This window comes from Lycorma delicatula, chromosome 7 (genome assembly GCF_047948215.1).
Source record: "Lycorma delicatula isolate Av1 chromosome 7, ASM4794821v1, whole genome shotgun sequence".
In the NCBI taxonomy this organism is placed as follows: domain Eukaryota; kingdom Metazoa; phylum Arthropoda; class Insecta; order Hemiptera; family Fulgoridae; genus Lycorma; species Lycorma delicatula.
Genome location: NC_134461.1, coordinates 101,693,297 through 101,717,298, shown reverse-complemented (window position 1 = coordinate 101,717,298; position 24,002 = coordinate 101,693,297). Strand labels below are relative to the sequence as shown.

At 28.1% G+C, this 24,002-nt stretch overlaps 1 protein-coding gene across 1 annotated transcript in view; it reads left to right on the top strand.

Moving 5' to 3' along the window:
• Nucleotides 1-1,757: 1,757 nt before the first annotated feature.
• Nucleotides 1,758-24,002, top strand: part of Toll-7 (Toll-like receptor 7) — a 139,350-nt gene continuing 117,105 nt past the window's right edge. The window contains exon 1 of the mRNA XM_075370599.1: nucleotides 1,758-5,920. Within this exon, the coding sequence (XP_075226714.1) occupies nucleotides 1,949-5,899 (3,951 nt within the window). The 5' untranslated portion in view covers nucleotides 1,758-1,948 and the 3' untranslated portion in view covers nucleotides 5,900-5,920. The remainder of the gene's footprint in view (nucleotides 5,921-24,002) is intronic.

Genomic DNA, 24,002 nt, shown 5'->3' with positions numbered 1-24,002 from the left:
ATTTATTCTCCGATCTAGTATAATACCAAATTATTTTTATATTTGACCAGTTTATAAATACTTGTAATATTTACTAATCTATTCAGTAAATATAAATAAATATAAAAAAATGAAATTTTTTTCTAAACTAAGTTAAAGATTATTTATAGATAAAAATAGTAATCCTAAAAGTATTAATATTTGAATAATAGGGAGTCGTTGTGCGGTATCGGAAGAAGAATGGAATTAGATTTTGAATAAATGGGTTCAGATTCGCGCGTACGGTACCGCAATCCCTTTTTTAATTAAAGTATATTTAAAATCATAAACAAATACCTAATGATAATAGGCTGCTAAAAGCAAGAAGATTTAGTAATGAAAATTCATCTAAAAAACTTTTAAGGAAATTCTTGAAACTATTTGTGAGAATTGTAACGGTTTGTGATAGTGAAATACAGACAAAAACCGTAGTGCAGCATGACAAAAAGAAAATATTTGAAAGGTAATGTTAAAATAGGATGTTGAAAATCAGATGGACAAAATTAAAATTGAAGAGGTCTAAAGACGAGTAGGAAATCAAGAGAAATTTGTAGCAAATAATAGAAACTATGTTCACTGACTATGAATTATGACATCCAGGTTTAGTTAACTTGGAGCGAGAGAAATGTGTAGAAGGTAGAATCTAAACAGAAAAATAGACTGGAATTTATAAAGGAAGTAACTGCGGGTATAAGATTATTAATTAGGTTACGGTTAAAAGAATAGTACAGAACAGAAAATATTGAAGGGGTTGCATTAAACCAGTCAATTGCTGGAGAATCAGAACAAAATTTTATATATAAATATAATTTTTTTTTGATTGATTATAATATAATAATATAATTTTTTTTTTATTATTATATATATATATATATATATAATAAGATTATATTTATATATGTGGTATATTACAATATATATATTTATTATTATTATATTATTTAAATTATATATATATATATATATAGAAACTAACCAGTCAAATAAATAAAAAAGTATATCCAATTTTTTATGAAACTAAACAAAAAAATTTAAAAATTTTATATATATATAAATAATTAAGTTGAAAACAAATTCCATTAATATAACTACAACTTTATGACGTGTTTTTCTGTTTTTTTAAAATTTTGTTTAATTTCATAAAAAATTGGATATACTTTTTTATGTTTGACTGCTTACTTTTAAATTTATTTAAATACTAGTTCACTGTATTTCTTTTTTTTAATTTTTAAACAAAACATTAAATAAAAACAATGTTTTTTAAATGATTTTTTTTAATTGCGTAAGTGATTTAATATTTCCACAAACCAATTATTAAAATAATTAATTGTATTTCACTGAAGTACAGTGTATTATTATGAATATGTAAATTAAATTTCATGTCATAAATAAATAAATCATTGTTTTTCATGTGGCGGATGTAAACTTATTTTAAAAAAAATAAAATAAACAAAAAAAAACAATTTACAGGCTGGGAATTGGTCAACAGTAATTTTTTTACGCCTTTATAAAATTCTCCGTTCTCAGATTTGATTTGGAAGGTTTGGTGGTAGGGGGTCGTTGTGCGTTGTGGGGAGGAGCGTGGAAGGGATTTGAATAGGTGGGCTCGCATGCGCGCGTGCGGTGCTGCAACCTGGCGGCAAGTAGTAGTGTTATTCAGTGCGGGTAAAAGTGTGTTCCAGTGTATCAGGAGCGCTCAGTCTTAATGGTGCTGTGGTACGAGGCGGACCGTATGTCGGTTGTCGCGTGATTATCTCGTTCGCTGTTATATTGATCTATGTTGAGTGACTAGTGTGTTAGTATAACATGAGTTAGTGTTCACCCACATACTGTGAATATCGATATAAAAGTTTTTCCTTGTGTTTTATGGAAAGTGTGTCGTCCGATGGGGGAGTGATTTTTTAGTTATTATGAAGTGACCTGGGGCATAATGGGACTTGTGCTGGCGTGGGCGGGTGGCCTTCTGGTCTGTGTGCTGTGGGCGGTGACTTCTTCTACCGCGGTCGACGAATGTACTTGGTCCGCGGAAAACAACGACACCAGTCCTACCAGGGTGGCTGCTTCCTGCCGGGTTCGCACCCTCGCCAACATCAGCGCATCCCTCCAAACGGATTCGACGGTGAAATTAAAGGTAGATTGTAGTGACGTACATTTATTTGAAGCTCTGCTGCCCCCTCGAGCTTTCCAACGTTTTCATATATTAGAAGATCTCACTATTTATAGTTGTAAAGTTCTCGAATTACCTGTCGATGCTTTTGACGGTCTTCGTGATCTGAAAAGGTTATCCTTTAATACTCATAATATGGACTGGGGTGCGGGTAAAGTTTTACAATTAGTGCCTGGTTGTTTCGATGGATTGCGTGAATTACAAACATTGGACATAGGTAGCAGTAATGTGCGCACGATACCGGAGGACGTATTTTGCACGTTAGGCAACTTACAAGTACTTAACCTAACAAAAAATAGCGTACGTGTTATGGATTCATTAGGGTTTTCTTCTACTCGTGTCGAATGCGGTGGCGGTCTGGACTTACGTTCTTTGGACTTATCTTTTAATGACCTACGTATATTACCCGACCAGTCAGGTCTTAATCGTTTACGAAGGTTACATAATTTATATCTTCAAGAAAATTATATAAGCAAACTCGGTCCGGATTCATTAACCGGGCTTACTTCATTAAGAGTGTTTAACGTTTCAAATAATAAACTAGAAACATTACCGGAAGGTTTATTCGCGGGTTGTCGTGAATTACGGGAAATCTATTTACAGAATAATTCTTTATACGAACTCGCTCGTGGACTTTTTCATAGACTAGAACAACTTCTTGTGCTAGACTTGTCAAACAACCAATTATCTAGTAATCAGGTCGACGAAGGTACGTTCGTAGGCCTTATAAGACTGATCGTCCTTAACCTTTCTCATAATGCACTAACACGTATCGATGCTAAAACATTTAAAGATCTTTTCTTCTTACAAATATTAGATTTGAGAAATAATTCTATCGGATATATCGATGATAATTCTTTTTTACCTTTGTATAATCTTCATACGTTAAATTTGGCTGAAAATCGATTACATAAAATTTCCGGTCATTTTTTTAACGGATTATTTGTATTAACAAAATTAACATTAAATAATAATCTTATAGTTAATATCGATCCGCAAGCTTTTCGTAATTGTTCCGATTTAAAAGATTTAGACCTCAGTTCAAATGCTATTCAAGAAGTACCAGAGGCATTAAGTGAATTGTCGTTCTTAAAAACATTAGATCTTGGCGAAAATCAAATAAGTGGATTTAAAAACGGCAGTTTTAAAAATTTACAACAGTTGACAGGGTTACGGCTAATCGATAACGATATTGGAAATTTAACAAAAGGAATGTTTTGGGATTTAACCGGGTTGCAGGTACTTAATTTAGCCAAAAATAAAGTACAACAAATAGAACGTGGTACTTTTGAAAGAAATACTCAGCTCGAGGCGATTAGGCTCGATGCAAATTTCCTGTCTGATATTAATGGGGTTTTTTCATCGTTAGCCAGTCTATTGTGGTTGAATCTTTCTGAAAATCATCTCGTTTGGTTCGACTACGCTTTTGTTCCTAGTAATTTAAAATGGCTCGATATTCATGGAAATTATATCGAACGGTTAGCTAATTATTATAAAATTCAAGAAGGACTTCATATAAAAACGCTCGATGCTAGTCATAACAGAATAACTGAACTTAACGAAATGTCTATTCCTAACAGTGTTGAAGTGGTATTTATAAATAATAATTTTATATCCGAAGTAAAGGTGAATACATTTCTTGAAAAAAGAAATCTTGCACGCGTTGATATGTACGCTAACGAACTGGTGCGGTTGGAATTAAATGCATTAAGACTAGCTCCGGTTCCGTTAAATAAAAGCCTTCCCGAATTTTACTTAGGCGGAAATCCGTTTCATTGTGATTGTTCTATGGATTGGTTACCGGTAATAAATAATACGACTCAATTGCGACAATATCCGCGAGTTATGGATTTGGAAAACGTTATGTGCCGTATGACATATTCAAGAGGATTAACGCATTTACCGGCCATCGATTCCAGGCCTTCCCAGTTCCTTTGCAAATATGAAACTCATTGCTTCGCATTGTGTCATTGTTGTGATTTTGATGCTTGTGACTGTGAAATGACGTGTCCACAAAATTGTTCTTGTTATCACGATCAGACGTGGAGTACTAACGTCGTCGATTGTTCCGGTCAAGCCAGCGATCAGATACCGAGACGGATTCCTATGGACGCGACTCACGTATACTTGGATGGAAACGATTTTAAGGAATTACAAAATCATGTGTTTATCGGCCGTAAAAATATGAGAATTTTATATGTTAACGGCAGCCGTATTCAAACTATACAGAACAGAACATTTAACGGATTAAACGCTCTGCAAATATTACACCTTGAAGATAATTTAATTAAAGAATTAAAAGGTTTTGAATTCGATCATTTATCGCAATTACGCGAACTTTATTTACAAAATAATTTAATATCGTATATCGGAAATATGAGTTTATTTCCACTTAAATCTCTTGAAATTCTTCGATTGGACGGTAACCGTTTAACTACGTTTCCAGTGTGGCAGTTAACATTAAATTCATATCTTGTTGAAGTGTCGATCGGAAATAATCATTGGAGTTGTCGATGTAAATTTCTACAAGAATTACAAGCTTGGGTATCTGATAATTCGCAGAAGGTAGCGGACAGTGGTGACATCTGGTGTTATGCAAATGAAACAAGGCCGCCGCACCGGCGCGAGGTCGATCTGAATAGTACCGCTTGCAGTGATTATTATTCTGATAGTTCTGTGATTCAAAGTCTAATAGTTTCAGACTATTTACCTATGATGATTGTGATGTTATCGGCGTTCCTTATAGTGATAATACTTTCTATAGTTATGTTTATTTTTCGGGATCCCCTCCGTGTATGGTTATATTCCCGGTACGGTGTCCGTTTATTTCAATTTAAATCGGCTTCGGCAAAACATTGCGGAGAAGACCGAGAGAAACTTTACGACGGTTACGTCGTATACAGTCCTAAGGACGAAGAATTCGTGTTACAAAGTATAGTAGCCGAACTGGAACACGGAAGTCCTTCTTTTCACTTATGTCTCCATTACCGGGATCTCCCGCATTCGGCAGCTCCTTATCTCCAGCACACTTCTCCCGTGGTAGTGGAGGCGGCCGAGGCTAGTCGACGAGTAATTCTCGTTTTATCACGGAACTTTTTGCAGACCGAATGGTCCAGGTTCGAATTTCGTTCCGCGCTTCACGAAGCTCTCAAAGGGAGAATATTTAAGCTCGTGTTAGTTGAGGAAGGCAGCATCTTACCGGAAGCCGAATTGGATCCGGATTTACGACCCTACCTTAAAACAGGTACAAGAATAAGGTGGGGCGAAAAACGATTTTGGGAAAGACTGAGGTACGTGATGCCGAGCGGTGCTACCGATGGACAAAGAAAAACTTGCAATTACCGCAGAAATATTAATAATTACAGCTTAGATTCCGGTGGACCCGGTCATAATCACGCATACCTACAAGAAAAAACTTTACAAACGACGTACCCCGCCGAAAATCTTCCACCCGCATATAAGGAAGACGCTAATTATTCTTCGGCGACAACAGCTACACCGTCCCCGCGCCCCGTCCATCGACATCATGGCTACGCGAATCCTGATCGGCCATCCTCCGAACACATATATTCGTCTATTGACTCGCCAGAATATCCCGGATTCGAACGCGGAGGGTCAAGACGAGCAGCTGCCAACGGAGGCCCCCAACAAACATGGAGAACGGCTGGGGCTGCAGTAGTCAACTCCGGTGGAGTCCAGGCTTACCTCGTCTGATGCCTGTCTTTTTTACTCCAGGTAAGATTTTATTTTATTATTAGGAAAAATAATTTTTTAGTTTAAAATATTACATCTTGCCGTCACAAAATTAAAATATTTACTTTTTAATAAATAATAATGTTTATTAAAACGTAATTTTAAAAAAAAATTGTTATAAATAACTATATTTATTATGGTTGTATTTAAAATTGCTTAATATTACCGTTAACTTTTATAATAGTTTATTAATAAATTGTTTATCGATTATGTAGAATTTTATCCGTTATTTCAGAAATTAGGTGTATTTAATCATTTTTAAACACTGAAATCCGTAAAAATAATTGAATAGCTTATTATGTAATATATTATATCGGTTGCGGAATAATTAATACATTATCTTTTATATCATATTTTCCATTATAGGTTTTGTCGCTTGAAATCACGTAATAACGAATTTTATAGATTAATTAATTTTTTTTTAGATTATTTAAAAATATTGCAAATGATTAAAATTTATAACCTAAATTATTTTGAATAAAACTAAAATTTTATTATTGCGGCTTGTTTTGCAATTTAAAGCAGTTAGGTTACGTATTAACTGGGGTAAGATTGAAGGAAATTTTATGTAGTTTTATTCCTTTTTTTATGTGGGAGTTTTATTATTTACTTTCCTAATAGATTATTTGAGTAAAATATTTAATGAAATTATTTTATTCATTATTCTAATTATAAAAATGTATAGTAATTTAAAATTCATAATTTTTTTATTTAAGCTAACGTTGTCTGATATAGTGTTTATATTTTTAACTCTGTACATTCTAATATTCCTTTAACTTTACTCCTTTAATAATATTTTAACTTAATCTTATGGAATTATCTGTTAACATTTTTTTTTATTCATAATATTTTATTTACCTACAAAGTTTTAAAAATTAATAAAAATATATAATTTTAATTTTTACCATAATTCTTTTTTTAATAATTTTTATTTTTCTTCCTTTTTACAATAATTAATTAAATTAAAAAAAATTGCGCTGAATCTCTTTTAGTTAAAGTTAAGATAAAAATATTAGGTTAAGATTTTACGATTATTAACCTAATTAACTATTAATCTATTTTCCATTATAAAATTTATTAAAAAAAAAAAAATCAGGTTACTTGTACTGTATTATATTGGATGTTCAGGTTAAGTTATTTGGCTTCTATATTATATTCCTTAAATTGCACCGGGAATTTCTCTATTTTATTCAGTTAACGGTATATTTTAAGAATAAGGTGTTTTTCTCCACAAGTTCATTCCAAAGAATTTAAATAAAGCGTATTATAAAAAAAAAACTGCATTTTGATCGCAATATTATTATTTTCCTGTAAAAAAAAATAGAATCTTGTTTCCTTAGGTACAGTATGTGAGTAAACAAATTATTTGATTCACCGAATTTTTTTTAAATTTCATTAAATGTAATTGTGTTCTCGCTCACACATATTTTATTTTTATAAATTTTAATTTTGAGAATTTTAACATTAAGTCGAATTAATTTCCTTAAACAAACTAATAAATAATAATTTTAATAATGTAAGAAATCTTACACTTCCGATTTCATAAAATATAGATTTTATATTTCGCCGGAAATATATTAGGTCGTGGAAATTTATATTTTAATATTTATAAAAATTACTAAGATAGAAGAAAAAATAATAAATTTATTACATAGTACATAAAATGCAGGTAAAAATAGAATTGTGCAATATTTGCATGTATTCTACAAATAATAAATGTCATTGATGATGCATCTGACCGAAAAATGTTCTTTAATAATAAATGTATAATCATGAATGAATTTCTGAAATATAATTATTTATTGAAAATTTTCGTGTGTATTCATTCTATTATTTATTATTACAACTAATATTTTATTTATTTATTCTATTATTATTAATATTCCTTTCCAGTTTCTGTTATAAACTATTTTGTAAACAAAAAGTTTAATTTGAAAAAAATTGACTTTATATTTAATATTGCTTGAATCACATATATATTTAAATAATCGCTTCGTTTAACAGAACCGATATTTTTTTAGTGTAAATGGTTAATTTTTTAAAATCTTTATGGATACTTTAAATAACAACTTAGTTTTTCAAATTGTGTAACATATTTATTTTAAAACGATGGCAATGTTTTTTGTTTTTTTAAATTTTTCGTTCAGAAAAAATCTCTTATACTGTAGTTGTGTGCTTAATCGTACATTGAGTTTTAAAAATTGGTTTCATTATTAATTTTTACTATGACTATATTTTTTATATAATTTTTTTAAGTGTTTTAATTAATTATTTTAATGATACGAAAATAATATAATTTCAGCAATCTTTATTCATAAAATATATATTCTTTTTTAAGTATTATAATAATTATATTTTAATAATATTAATTAAATATATTTTGTAATATAATTTTTATTTATTTATAAATATAATTTTTGTAGAATAATTTTTTATTATTTATATATATTCAGAGGACCTTTGTAAATTTCCTATTATTATAATAATATATTTTATCAAATATTTTTTCGTAGAAATATTGATTTTCGGCATACGTAAAAAAAATTCTATTTTAAAAACTATTAAAAAACTCTTTGCATCTTCCCTGTTCCCTTTCAGTATAAAAGATTTTTTTTTAACCTCGGTCCACCGTTGAAAGTATTTGCTTTAGAGGATGAAATAAGTGATTTATGTTGCGTGTGTGGAAAACACCTTGCCTGACCGGGATTCGAACCCGGGACTTCCGGATGAAAGTAATATTTTTAAATATATATAATACATATTAACTTAAATGTAACTTAAGTTTATTCTCCTCTTGATTGGATAGAATTAAATATAATATAAAAAAATATTTTACTTTAAAATATATCTTTATTATTCTCTTTGGTTAATCGGTCAACTACACAGATTTATAAATTAGATGCACTACTTTTCATTTGGAATTCTCTAAGCGTCCTCAGCTGACAATACACATTCATACACACATCATACAAAATTTTCTTATATATTGTTACGAGTATGTAAGAGAATTTTGTATATGTGTATTGTCACCTGAGGAAGCTTAGAGAATTTAGTGTATTTAATTTATAAGTTTGTGTAATTGATTGGTTAACCCAAGAGATTAATAAAAGTAATATTTTAAAGTAAAATGTGTGTTTTTAATATATATATATAATTACGGATAACTTTCGTACTTATTCAGTTATTTATAATTTTTAGGCTTCAAGAGAGAATTGTTGAATTTCAATTAATTTTTGAGTTAATCTGAAAATAACTAGGGAAAAGAATCTTTCCTTACTAACAATTTTCAGTTCAAAAAATTTACAATATCGAAAATAAATACCAGGAATTTTTTTTTACCATCACCGTACTTCTTAAAAATTATTACAGTATATAAATTAGGAGAATATTATTTCTAAAACTAATACTGATGTTAAAGGTCTTAGAAAACCACTATTGATTTATCTTCAAATGCAACAGATATTTCAAATATTTTATTTTTTGGAATTTGTGATGAATATATACCACTATTTAATAAAATTAGTATAAAATTTTATATTATTTAATTTTTTTTACCGCTATTATTTCATTACCTACCAATTTTTTTTTTATACTTTCTCTACTCTTAACCACTAATCTGTTTCTGTGTAAATTTGTTAAAATCTAAAAAAAAGGAAAAAAAGAAACGTCTGTTATAAACTTTTCTTTTTTAATCTGATTTACTAGAAAGTTTTTTATTTTAAATAATTTAAAGTTTCATTTTATTTCTCCTATTTACCGTTTTACTATTCCAGTTATATTAAAGTTTTCTCTTAATTTATTTTCTACGTACTAAGTTCCTCCTCTGTCACAATGTTAAATACTCTTTTTTTTTAATCTCAGCTTGTTTTTTCAGATATATATTTTCCCTTAAAATTCGTTTTTCTTATTGTACTTTTATAAACATAAGTGTGAAATTTGTTAAAGATTTTTGCATGCTTTAATCGATAACACTTTTTTTTTTAAATTTAATATTAGTTGAATTGTTTTTTGACGGGCTGAAAAAAAATTAACACCTTTCTAATAAAATGTTATAACACAGGTAAGTTTTTTTTAAAAGTATTTTCCCTTTATAATCCTCCTACATTACATTGAAATAAATATTGGAGATAAAATTATTACTTAAAAAAAGTCAAAAATATACACTATATTCCCTCATGGAATAAAAAAAGATTTCTCTTTTTTATTTCAATTTAAAGAATTTCATTCGTTTCTTTTAAATATTTTTTTCTTTTTTTCATGGTGAAATTATATATCTGTATAGGCTCTTAACATGAGTGTGTACTCAATCGTTTACCGAATAGAAAGATTTTGAAATGTTCCATAACTTTTAATTAAAAAAGTTTTTACTAGTACTTTGATGGTTCCAGATTGAAGGAAATAAAAAGTTTTTTTTTTTGTTTAAAAAGTATCAGAATTTAAAGTTTAATAATAAAAAAGAGTTGCAGCGTTACTTGATTTTCATACTTTAATATGTTATTTTTATCTTTAATTTGTTTTTTTTTATTTATGTGAAAAGAATTTCTCTGATCTGGATGGTACTTTTTCTATTCAAGAATAATGAAGTAATAAGTATACTTGATATTTATCATTTTTAGCAGTTAGTAATTTTTGTATATATTATTTCCCCTTATTTACATAGAAACGAAAATAAAATCTGTAAACATTTTTGGTGTTAAAAAAATAGTAGTTTCTTTAGTTATTAATGAAAATCAGTACACTATGTTCCCTGTAAATAATAATCAAAAGCAGTATCATTATTTCTTTAAAAGAATCTACTGTTTATACTGCAAAGAAACTTATTTAATACAAATTCTATTCGTTAAGCAAAAATAAAATATATATTTTAATGAGAATAGCCTTCACTTAAGCCAATATCATAAGTAATACCAATAGAAAACAAACATGAATCTGTATTATCGATTTTGAAACGATAATATATATATATATATGTGTGTGTGTGTGTGTTAATTTGTTTAGAGCGTTTGTCCAGAGTAAGTTTTCATTTATAAGCAAAAAGATTAAAACTTTTTGCTTATTTAAACAATTCAAGGAATTTTTTATAACTAATAGTATTTTTAATATTTTTGTTTTCATTTTCAGTCGTTTTAAAAGAAAATTTAAGTATATGCGTTGTTAATTAAGTATTTTAAGTATCGTTTAAAACATTCAACTCATTAAATTCATTCAGCTCATTAGTACTATATATATATATGTGTGTGTGTGTGTGTGTGTGTGTGTGTGTGTGTGTACGATTTAGTATAATTGTTATTCTACTTATAGAAATATCTTGGATTCGTTTTAAAAACAAAATCAATGTTAATTATCAAAGATTGTAAAGAAAAAAAGAACTTTAGGATTGGGAGAGCAAAAATTTGTAATTTTTATCAATATAAAAAAATTAAAGCTTAAAAGTAGTAGGAAAAGATAAATAAATAAGTAAATAAATGATTTAAAAATGATTTCAAGCATTTATTTACAAAAAGTGCTGCTACTTAAAAAAATAAAAATAAATAAAAAGTTTTACAAGAAAAACATCTTAAAACAACTTTTTTTTATTAAAACAATTTATTAGTTTCTAGTTTTTTATCAGTCTTTTTTATCTTTTTTAAAATGGAATTAATGATATGTAAGAATTACCATACTAGATCTAAAAATTTAAAATAATAATTATAACTTATACTTAATTTATAATTAAAAGATAAAAAAATGATCACCTTATCAAAAAATGAATAAGTTTTTTGTGAAGAAGAAAAAATACATTATATTACCCTATCGTGAGACAGTACACATTTGTAATTTTTAAGAATATGTAAATTATTTATTATTTAATCTTCTTGATTGAAAATAATTGCTACATCTATGCAACAAAAGAAAAGGAGTGTTGTGAATTTACTTCACGCATTTTTTTATTCCTTCTCAATTGCAAAACTATGGTGGTCGGAACACACGATCTCAATTTTGTAGTCAAGGTCATCCATTAATCGTGGCTTGAGATGAGCAATGTGTTACTGGGCTCTGTCACTAACCAAGGGATTGGAATCGCTTTCTTTAGTTCTCGCAAACTACAAACTTTTACTGATGACATCAGTGTATCTTCAATTTCATGTTACTTGAATAACATTTAAGATTACCAATATAAACTTTGTAATATATGAATGCTCTTTCACTTTTTTCAATGTATTTTTTATGACCATCTTAATTATTTTTATAGTAATCAGATTTACATCGGTATAAAACTATTTTTTCAAAACTCACAATTATATAAATTGATAACTGTTTTCAGTTTATCGTACTAATTTCATTATATGATTAAGAGATATAAATATTGTTGAAAGGAAGTCGCCAATTATATTAAATGACTAGGCGCTGATTTTGGGTGTGTATTTTCCATAAACCTGACAATTTTTGGCGATTATGAAAGTCACTTCTGCAAATGAAATAATTGTTCTGAAGAAATAACAACTTTACCGTGCAAGATATTCTTTGGAAATTAAGAAGCAGTATCTTATTGAGCCAGTATATACGAAGCATGTTTTTAAAGTAAGTACCGTTTTGAAATAAAACAAGTACATTCTTAACAATTTTATTTTTACGTGAAAGCCTGTTCTTTAAAATCTTTTCAAGATAATTTCCACCAATATTAAGGCACTTGGCATATCATCCAACCAGCTTTTGAAAATTGTCGTCATAGAAGTCTGCTGCCTCACGTAATAACCACTGCAACACGGTCTCTTTTACACAATTTCATAGACAACAATTCTTGAAACTTGAGGAAACTAATCAGATAGCGAAGATATCGTAAAGCGTCTGTTCTCTCACTTTTTCGTCAACTTTCTGCACCAAATCTTCGGAAATGACAGAAGGTCGTCCATTCCGTTCCTCATCACGAACATTATGGCGGCCATCTTTAAAATCTGTAACCCCCTTCGTACTATTCCATCACTCATAATGTTTTCTCCATACACTTCACTGATCTGACGATGAATTTCAGCCGCTTTCACGTCTTTAAAAACGAATCACATCACGTATTTCACAGTCGGAGGGATTCTCGATCAGCGAAGGCATTTTAAATACTCACAAACAAACGTAGAAACAGTCGAATATTTCAATAATGGCGTCTGTGGCTTGCCAACAGATGCGGGTGCACAGTTGCGCATGTGTGGAATGCCGACCGCAGCGTAGCAGGGCGGAATTTCAAAACTGTACTAATTTTAAAATCATGTCTCGAGTTACATACGGTATGTTCAGGCCTACTGATATTCAAATAAATTGTAGTTTTTCAATTTCTACCTTAGAACTGGTTGTATAGTAATCATCATTACTTTCAGGGAAAATCATATTGACTGGTGAACTACCTAATTTTTTTTTATATTTCTCCCATTTTAAAGGAACAAATTAATGTATCCGTTTTTTTTTTGGGGGGGGGGATAAAAACAATTGTACCCGTTCTCTTCACTCAGTATGGGAAATCATATTTAATACAGTTACTTTAAACCTAAATATTACTGTTGATCAATTAATGATATTGTCTAGTATATACTTCTTTATCATTTAATTGTTTTATAGTATATTTTCTGCCAAATATATCGAACAACCGTTGAAAATTCTTCATACATTTTACTTTACAAGTAAATAGTTCACATTAATATATTATATTAGTGAACACCAATATTTTTTTTTTTTATATATTTATATACATAATTAAAGTTCAAGGGAATATTCTGATTGTTGGGCAGTGGTTATAAGTTCTTTATCTAATAAGCTGCTGGTATATTCAACAAATCTAAAACCTATGGGTCGGCTTTAGATTTGGAAAGAGATTTAGATTTAGAAAAGGACCTATGGGATACAACTTTGGAATACTGCAAGTCCAACGTCTAAATCTTCCAGCGGTTACAAAATAAACTAGCGAGTTATAACAGTGATACCTGGGTTTGCAAAAAAAATAAATAACTATGCACGAATATTTAGGTTTACGATACGCCCGAGATGTTTAAATTCAAAGTACAAACTGCGACTTAACAACCACGTGAATCATTAAGCAGTGAACATCCTAGACAACGGGGATCACGTTAGAAGATTAAAACTGTTGCACGTTCTACATCTTAGTGACTTATCTCTCAAGTACGCATTATCTCTTCGTTTTTTATTTTCAAATATATTAAATATTCTTTTCGTTTTCTTCTCATCGGTTTTTCTTGCTATTTATGACTTTTTATCTTGCTTTCTCTGGTTCTATTGTTAGGTATTAAATATTCATAATTACTTAGTATATGTGCTGCTTGCCACAAAAATTATTTGTAATACTAGTACGTGTAACTTTTGAGAAGTTTCGCTGCGAGCTAACTTATCATGTGATTGCAAATGTGATCCAATTTAATAAAGGCTTATATAAATGTAATAGATTGTAAATAAAGGTTGAATCTAGAAGAAAAAAATAATTAAACAATTAATTACAAATACTTGCAACCTGGATTGATATTTCTAAATTATTAATTTGAACGTAAAGGAATATTTTATGTTTAATCCTGTATTATTTGTTGTACATCTCTAACTTATGTTACTTTTTTTTTGTTACAATAATTAAATATGGAAATTGGAAGGTAGATTGCTTTTTAGTGTTGAATAGATATATAAGATTGTTATGGTAAACTAATCGTTAATAATGATAACGTGTTTAAAATTGCGCTTTGTGATCATCGTACATGATATATGATTGTGATGCGATTTAAAACGATATCTTGGTATGAATAATATAATGGTAAGAGATGAAATATATATATATATATATATATATATATATATATATAAACGAGAATGTGTGTATGTATCTATGAATGTTGTGTGTAAGATATAAGACGAGCGTCTCTTAACTGTTATATACTCTTAGCTGCCGGCCGTTAGAACTGGTCCGTCCGGAATTCTATCACCAGCTTTGCTAAAATCCATCCTATCACACTTGCTCATTCCTTCTCTCTCTCTGTTCCACTCCCCTCCCCCATTCCCACTCTTCTCCTGTTTCTTGCCCGGATGCAAACAAGATGTGCGATCTAATAATTTTTTTTGTAAAAAAAAAATTATATATCCATCCAATCGAATCAGAAGCCGTGTTCTTCTATCGGCAATATTTTTTTAAAACATTATTATGAGGTTGCGAAAAAAATTTCAAAATTTTATTATTTTGTATAAATTCTATTTATATATTTATACTATAACGAGACTTTTATATGTTGAAGAAAGAAAAACATGTTTTCTCCCTAATTATTAATATATATTTAACAATAAAGGATTTGTAATAATACCTTTTATTTTTTCTATAAACTTTAAATTTTGTTTATGTCTTCTTTTATTTGAATAAAACGAAAAATGAATTCCGTAATTACAAGTGTACTGGTTTATAAACAGTAATCCGATTTTTCTTTATACTTACGTTTCTTTTTTCAGATTTTTTTTTAATATAAAATAAACAAATACTCTCAGTTGTAATTTTAAATATTTTATGTGAAGAAATAGTTTGTTAAAATTAATATAGGCCTTCGGAGCTAGTCTAGTAGTACTGGTCGTAGCAAATCACTTGTTTAATTTTCGAAGTTGAAGATTCTGAGGTTCGAATCCTAGCAAAACCTAGTTGCTTTTGTACGGATTTAAATACTAGCAGTGGATATCGATGTACTTGGGTGGTTGGATTTTAATTAAACATACATCTCAGGAATGGTCGGCCTATGTCTGTACAAGACTACATCTCATTTACATACATATCCTCCTCATCTCTCTTGGGCCATGAGGAAGTTGCTTATTGTTCACTAGTTGAACACATTGCAAGGCATAAATTAGAAAAAACAAATTTCATTATAAAAATCAAATTTTTCTAATTATTCTTCACCTTCAAAGAAATTTGTATATATTATGATATCTCTATTTAAAATTAGTCATAGAAATACATATTTAAAAAAATTTCACCACAATCTTTCCCAAAGTGTTTTCCATGGATTAAATAGGCGGAGGGAAATATTATGTGGAATCTTTACGGCTGGTATTCTCTTCATAATACCAACTTATAAAGGAAATATGGTACTTACGTATTAACGCCACCGCAGCTACAGCTTAATTTAAAATTGAGAATTTATTTTATTAAGTCTCTATTAATTTTAAGAAATGGTTATTTATATTTATTTATTTTATAAATATAATTTAACCAAACTTAAACTACGCTCGCTTCGCTCGCTAACCTTGACTAATTAAGACCGTAATTTTTAATTTTGCAATTACTTAAATAATAAATAATTGCAATAATTACTGAATTTATAAAATAAATACTCAAAAAATTACGGTGTTAATTAGTCAAGGTTAGCGAGCGTAGGTTAAGTTTGGTTGAATTATATTTATAAAATAAATAAATATAAATAACCATTTCTTAAAATTAATAAAGAGACTGTTTTGAATCTATGTTAAAATCTATATCGGCCCATTTTCCACCGAAATCCGATTGACTTCTTTGTAGCTGCGGTGGCGTTAATACGTAAGTACTGGAAGTATTGTATAAAAATTATTCCGGATTGATTTTTAACTGACTTTTTGAAGAAACGTGTGGTATTACTTTCGATCGTATAGTGGGAATGGCGGGTGAGAATGTATCTTTAAGTTTTGAGATATGATGGGTATGAAAATACCATTCACTTAATTTGGCATTTCCTTATGTATATTTATATGCCTATGTATAACATTTTGTGGCTCAAAAATCTCCAAACCTACTAGATAAATTTAATTGAAATTTAGATATGCTGTAGTAGTGTAACTGAAGTTATGAATGTTAAAATTTAATGAAGATTGGTTGAATCATTCTTGAGTTACTCTCAATTTATGGTCGAAAATATTTGAGCGTGGCAAGTTAGAAACGCGGTTCGTTCTGATGCTGAAAGTTTTAGAACGTTTACGTTGCTTTATCGCCGGTATCTATTGTTAGCAATATTAGACCAAATTAAAATAAAAAAATATGAAAACAAAATTAAATTAACGAAAAATTGAACTGTCAAAGAGGTGTTTTTTGTGTTACTAACAAAATTATTATTGTTAGTAACACAAAAAGAACTTTTGTTTATTGATAACTTTTCGTATAATCTTTGCTGATGAGTTTGATACTTAATTAGTTTTATAATATTAAAATTTCGACCTTTTCATATTTTATTTTATTTCAAAAAACTAAAGAAAAGTATCCTTTTTTAATACCTTTTAATCCTAATTTAATTTTCTTATACCCCACCCTTAATAACTAACTTCACCTTATAACTTTCCATCAATTTGGACGTTTTATGATCGATAATTTTTCAGTTAATAGTTATTTATCTGGAATAGTTGCTCTTACACTTATTTTCGTTTTGATAGAACTGACCAAAAAATCTGTACATTAATTAAAAGTAAATGTTATACAACAGGTATTTATTTTAGCAATATATTTTATTTTAATCTTCTATATTTGTATAAAAAGATAAAAATGCAGTTAACACGGTTCCACAGAAACATCAAGTAGAATTAACAAAACCATTTCATATTACGAACATATGTGAACGATATTTGTGTATAACTAATAATATTATGTGATTAAAGTTAGTTTAATCAGCAATTTAACTTGTTATATATATAAATTCAATTAAATATATGTAAATAAGGCATAAAATATTTAAATTTTATTGGTCTATAAAATAATAATCCAATAAAAACTAACTTGTAATTAATTTTTTATCATCCTACAATCATTGTTTTAATGACATTGTACGTTTAGTACGGCTAGCATATTTCACTGAAGTACATAAAAGCCACTTGAAATCATGCTTTTCTGAAATCAGTCATATACTTAAACACGCACACATTCATATACTTGCATACATCAATCATACAGGGAAAATATAATTTAAAAAAAATTCCGTATTAAAATGTTTACATCGGAGGTTATATTCACGGTTTTTATATTTTTATCGTTTTAGGAAGAAGGGATTTTTTTTCACTGAACGGGCAAAAGTTTCATTGGATATTTGTAAACATTTATAAATATATATATATTAAGTGCCCTTATGTTTATGAAAAACTCACGCGCTGGTCGCATCTATTTTTTTTATGGTTCCTTTATTTTTTTTATTGTTTTTTACCTTAATTTATTCCATAAAAATTATATTTTCCTGGTTATTTAATTCTTTCTAGGTTTTTCAAAAATCATTCTCTGATCTAAATTTAATATTTCAATGAATTAGCTTTTATATTATAATTTGAATAAGTTATTAGAATGTAAAAGTAAATTATTGCAACAAATAAAAAAAAAGTGATTTCTTTTTTTAACGATTTAAATTGTGTTACCAACAAAATCTAACCATAAATTATCTTAGTTAAACATAATTTTTCTTAAATATCTTGGAAAGGGATAATTTTAGTATAAGATAGTTAATATATAAAATAATCTTTTAACGGGCTTTAAAAGAATCAATACAGTGTAAAATGTACAGTTCAATTCTTGCATATATTACATGACTTTTAATTGTCACCAAATTAAAAATTAAAAAAGTAGCTATAAAGTTATTTTGTACATATTTCAAAATTTTTATTTGTGCAAAGTTCAAATATTTAATCGTTTTTATGCAAAGTATATTTTGTAAATGAAATTGATAGTACATATTTTAAAAATGGAAGATTTTTTTAATATCTTTTCTACTCGTGTGTGTGTGTGTGTGTGTGTGTGTGTGTGTATATATATATATATATATATATATATATATATATATAATAAGTTCCTAATTAATACCCAAAAATTACCATAAATATTGAGTGTGTGTGGGTGGTATTTTTTTTTTCAGACTTGCATACCAGATTTTATTCATACATGATATAAAATAGAATTTCTTTACTGAAAACCATTATATATTATCAGTTATTCAGAGAGAAATGTTTATGAAAAACTCACGCGCTGGTCGCATCTATTTTTTTTATGGTTCCTTTATTTTTTTATTGTTTTTTACTTTAATTTATTCCATATCATTATTGTGTTTTTTATATTCTCTTTGTATTTTTCTTTTTTTTGTTCTTTTTTATTTTATTCTTTTCTTTTTTTTACTATTGTATACAAGTATTTTGAAATGCAAATTTATTTTGTTTCCTGTATAATTATATATTAACGAAAAAAATATATGTATAAATAAATAAAGAGTATTTGTACATAATTTAGTCAGAGGTGATTATTTATTTTTTACGTGTTTATGTGTTCGCGCGTGTTTATATATTAGTTTTCTACTGTAATGTAGTTTGATAATACGATTAATTATTATTATACACTTATTAATGCAGGTTTATCATGATTTGTTTCCAGTCATGTGTACAGCTTTTACAAAATGGGGAAAAATTTTATTTAGAAAAAATATCGTTTTTCACATGGATTGTTAACAGTTTTAATACGAAGTATTATATATTCATTTAGTTATAGATTATTTTTTTCCATTTTTAGTGATTTTGTATGCTATATATAACGAAGTGGCTACGTTGTGATTCTCTAACGTAACGTGATCCATATGAAAAAAAAAATTATTTTTTCTTAAGTAACTTAAATTATTTATAGTCTGCTTTCCCGTCCAACTATACTGTACTTACGGCGTAAAAAGGCAGTTTCTATGCAGATCTTGCCTTCACTGTACCTAGTGGAAGCCTCCCACGCCGCCATATTAAAACAAAAAAACAAGTCAAGCCGACAGATGGGTTAAAAGACGGCGCAAACTCAACTCTATTTTATTAATACATGTTGTGTTTTTAGGCGGATATTAAATGATGGTTTTCTATGATGTCTGACATGGAATCCCACTTAAGTTTCAACTAGATGTCCAGTCGCGCGCGTCTGAGCTTAGTGGTACTGAACATCTAAAACATGTTTTGCTCGTGATTTACTAACAAACGTATTATTTTGTTTTTCATCTTTTTCCTTTTTTAAATTCTTTTGATTACGTTTCTTTTTTCTTATCCATTACTTTTTTAACATTTTACGTGATTTGCTGTAAGTTATCCTAAATTTTTATTATGGTGTTTACTTGTTTTACCATAATGTGATCAAAAAAAAAAACTAAATTATTTTCTGTGTAAATTCCTAATTCTTTATCTTATCACTTATATAAATTACACTTAACTAAATTACTTCACTTATCACTTAAATAAATTAAATTTTTTTATGGTATATTATTTTAATTCGATGAAAATTTACAAGGCATTAATAAAACAATAGATGGTTGGTTCTTTTTATATAAAAGATATATAGAGAGAGAAAATTTTTAAAGTAACTTACTTAATTGAACTCATTTATTATCTATAAAAGAAGTAAAAAATTTTCTTTTATTAAAAATAATTCTACAGATATTAATAAAAAGCTTTTTTATTAAAGACAGCTATTTACGGAATAAATGTTCAAAAATACATACTTTTACAAAATTTCTCATGATATGAATATGTTCATAAAAAAGATGCACAGAAAAATGCGGTAGATTTGCTTATCTTAAAAGAATTCGTAATTAAAAAAACTTAATAAATAAATTCTGAAACAACACAAAAAAAGTTTTAGAAAAGCCTAAAATACATATTAGAGTATCCGCTTTTATTTATGAGTGGGGAGAAGTATTTTAAACGAATATTTCACCATAAAAGCTCAAGATTTTTGCTTGGAAATACGATATGTACCATTTTTAGCATATAAAAAACCTCAAGCCCTACCGGGCTTCGAATCCAGAACTTTTAGGATGAAAACGGAGACGCTATCATTCCGTAACGAAAATCTAAATTTATAAATAAATAATTACATATTCTATAAATTATCATTCTATAAATATTGTCGACCGCATGTTATAGAAATTGTTAATAAAATCACTATTTTAAACCGTGTTTTTTCTAGTTCTTTTAAAACCGGACAAGCGGTATTCGATAACAACCTATGCTATTTTAGAGGAGAATTTTTAGAAAGGACTTGAAATTTCGGAATAGGGTGTACCATTTATATAGTCCTATGATAAAAAGTAGAAATTGAAGAAAATCGGTTCAATGGTTTAGGGACCAGAACCTACAGCCAGCAAAAGTTTATAACTAGTATTACTTTCTCGAGTATTTAGGTATATTTAAGAGAAATTAGATATCAGTAAAAAAAGACATCCCGTTTTATGACTAATTACGTTTCACACACTAAGGAAAGGAGTCCATTAAGATAAAAAGTAAACATTTTTCCGTATTATGTTCCATTCCTTTTCGCTAAATATACTCAGATTCAATGAATTTTGTTCAAGCTGGATCAACAAATATCTATTTAGTACATTCAAATTTTTTTAAAAGTTTTCCTAAGTGGAAAACGAATTTTTATTATTTGTTCAATTGCCTGTTATACATGTTAGCAATTTTTTTGCCCTTCGAGCGCTTGACCCATTATTCACAAATATTTTGTGATGGATTTAAGCAACGTATAAAAGTTGCTTAAATCAAGATGTATTGATACTATATTTATGTGTGCTTCAGAATCATGAAGAACCAAAGTTGTAAAAATAAAAGTTGACAAAATATTTATTCTAAAACTCTTTCTAGAAATTTATCTGCCAGTGTATTTAGTTTTTTCTTTATTTTATTTTATAATGTAATTCATATTAAAACAGTAAATATCTTTAAATAAATTGTTAATTTGCTTTCTTTAAATAATTTCTGATTGAAACTAGCTATAAGAAAAAATCTTGAAATCGTTCGAAAAATTAGTTTTCGCAATGCAGCAGCATAAGTTTCTTAGTGCCGGGAAATTAACAAATCCGTAAACAGCTTTTTTAGGCAGCAACTGCTGAAATTTTAAGATCTTGCAAAATCGAGAATAACCCATTAGATTACATTAATTATCATCGCAATACATTTTATTTTATATATATATATATATATATATATATATATATATATATATATATCCCCCTGTATTTGAGTAATAAAAGGAGAATTAAGTTTTGTTAACTGATTACAGTCCAGTAATTTTTACTTCGTTGTACGAATTAAAGAAAGTATTGTGATCGAGAAAAATTTCGGTTGTGAGATTTCAACGGAACTATCCATTTTGATCATCCCTGAATCTATTTTGACTAGTTACGGCGTGACGTTTGTACGTACGTATGTATGTGTATGTGCGTATGTATCTCACATAACTCAAAAACGATTAGCCGTAGGATGTTGAAATTTTGGATTTAGAATTGTTGTAACATCTAGTTGTGCACCTCTCCTTTTGATTGCAATCGACTGGACCAAAAGTGTCCAAAAAAAGTCCAAAATCTTAAAAGTTTAAATTTTTTACTGTTTCTCAACTGCAGTAATAAGCCCTCATTCAGAGATTTTCAATAGTATATCACAAGTGCTAATTATTTTCATTGGTTCTAGAGTTATAGCCAAATAAAATTTTAATTAATAAAATATTTGGATATTGCAAGTGGAAGGGCACATTGGTTCGACTCCGACTTCATTCCAGAATTATTTTTTGTTTTTTTTTTTTAATTTAAATATATTGATTTATTAATATTATTTACCTCTGACTGTAAATTTTTTTTACAGTAAATAATAATCCAATAATAGTAATTAAAAAAAATATATAAAAAAAATCAGAAGTTAATTGTGAAATAAAATTTCATATTCTTTTAAAAATGTGTATATGTAATTTTAATAGTCGTACAAGGAAGTCCATGTGGTGTCCACATCAGATTTGGTGAAACATCTGATTATTTAATATTAATTGAAGATTATGATTTAGAATCGTATTATTTTTATATTTAAAAAAAAAGTAGAAAATACGTCATAACATTACAAAAATATTATATTGTAATATTTCTGTTTACAATTACTACAAACATATTCTATAGCTTATTATAGTTTCCTGTTTTTTTGTTATGAATACAAGCATGACTATGGTATAGGTTTTATACTTGCTAACCCATAGTTTGTTGTAGACCACCATCGTTGTATCGGCTACCATATGTTGGCGAGCTTCGTGTGTGCTACGTTTTTCTGAAATCTTTCTACATTCTTATAATCTGAGCCGTAAAATGTTACTACAGTTTCTTTTATTTTTTTTTTAAATACAAAAGTTCGTTTAAAAAAAATAGTTTAATAATTTTTTAAATAAAATAAAATTTATGTAGAACGTAATGTATATAATAATAACAATTTTGGTTATTGTATACACAGAATGATTCCAACCAAATATTCATTAAAAAAAAAAAAAAAAAAAAAATTATTAATGTTCTTCATAATTCGATGATTTTATTATAATCGATTTCAATTTTTTTTTTATTATTATAACGACACAGCGACTTTACAATCTGTTGATAGAAAAATAAGTAAATAAGATGTATTTGAGTTAATATTGAGTTGCCACAGACCCATCAGCTTGTGACTTAATAACGAAATAGATGAGCACTCCGTACGGCCGGACCATAAAGTCACCTAATTGAAGTGATAAGGCAAACCAAGAATATTTTTCCTCAGCACTCTTGAAAAATCACCGATCCTATTATCTGACAAATTAACCGCCAAATAATTCTGATGCATATCCAAAAGATTTTGATCTTGTAGGCTGAGCAGAGAGATTTCTGCCGAACGGTTCGCAACTTAAGGTCATTTCAAATTATAAATTAAAATAAAAAAGCTAAAATCAGTTTTCTTTACAGTCATATCATACGCTTTCTGCAATGTTATATAAGTTAAATTATTTTAATATTGAATATATATATCCATTGTAGAAATAATATGTGTGAAAAAGAATCAATTGATTTAAAAGAAAAAAAAATATGTAAAATTGTTTACTAGCACTAAAGCTTTAGAGTTAATTTGCAAGAAGTTAAAAGTATGGTAATCACACAAAAAATGGAGTAATGGTTTCTTTTTTTTGCATTTCTCGATGTTTCAGAACCCCAAAAAACAATAAAAGGTGGGTATAATGTTCGTACTTACGTTTGTACTTATTTTGACGTTTTGGATAAACCGATTTTGATGAAATTTTGTACAAAGACTCGTG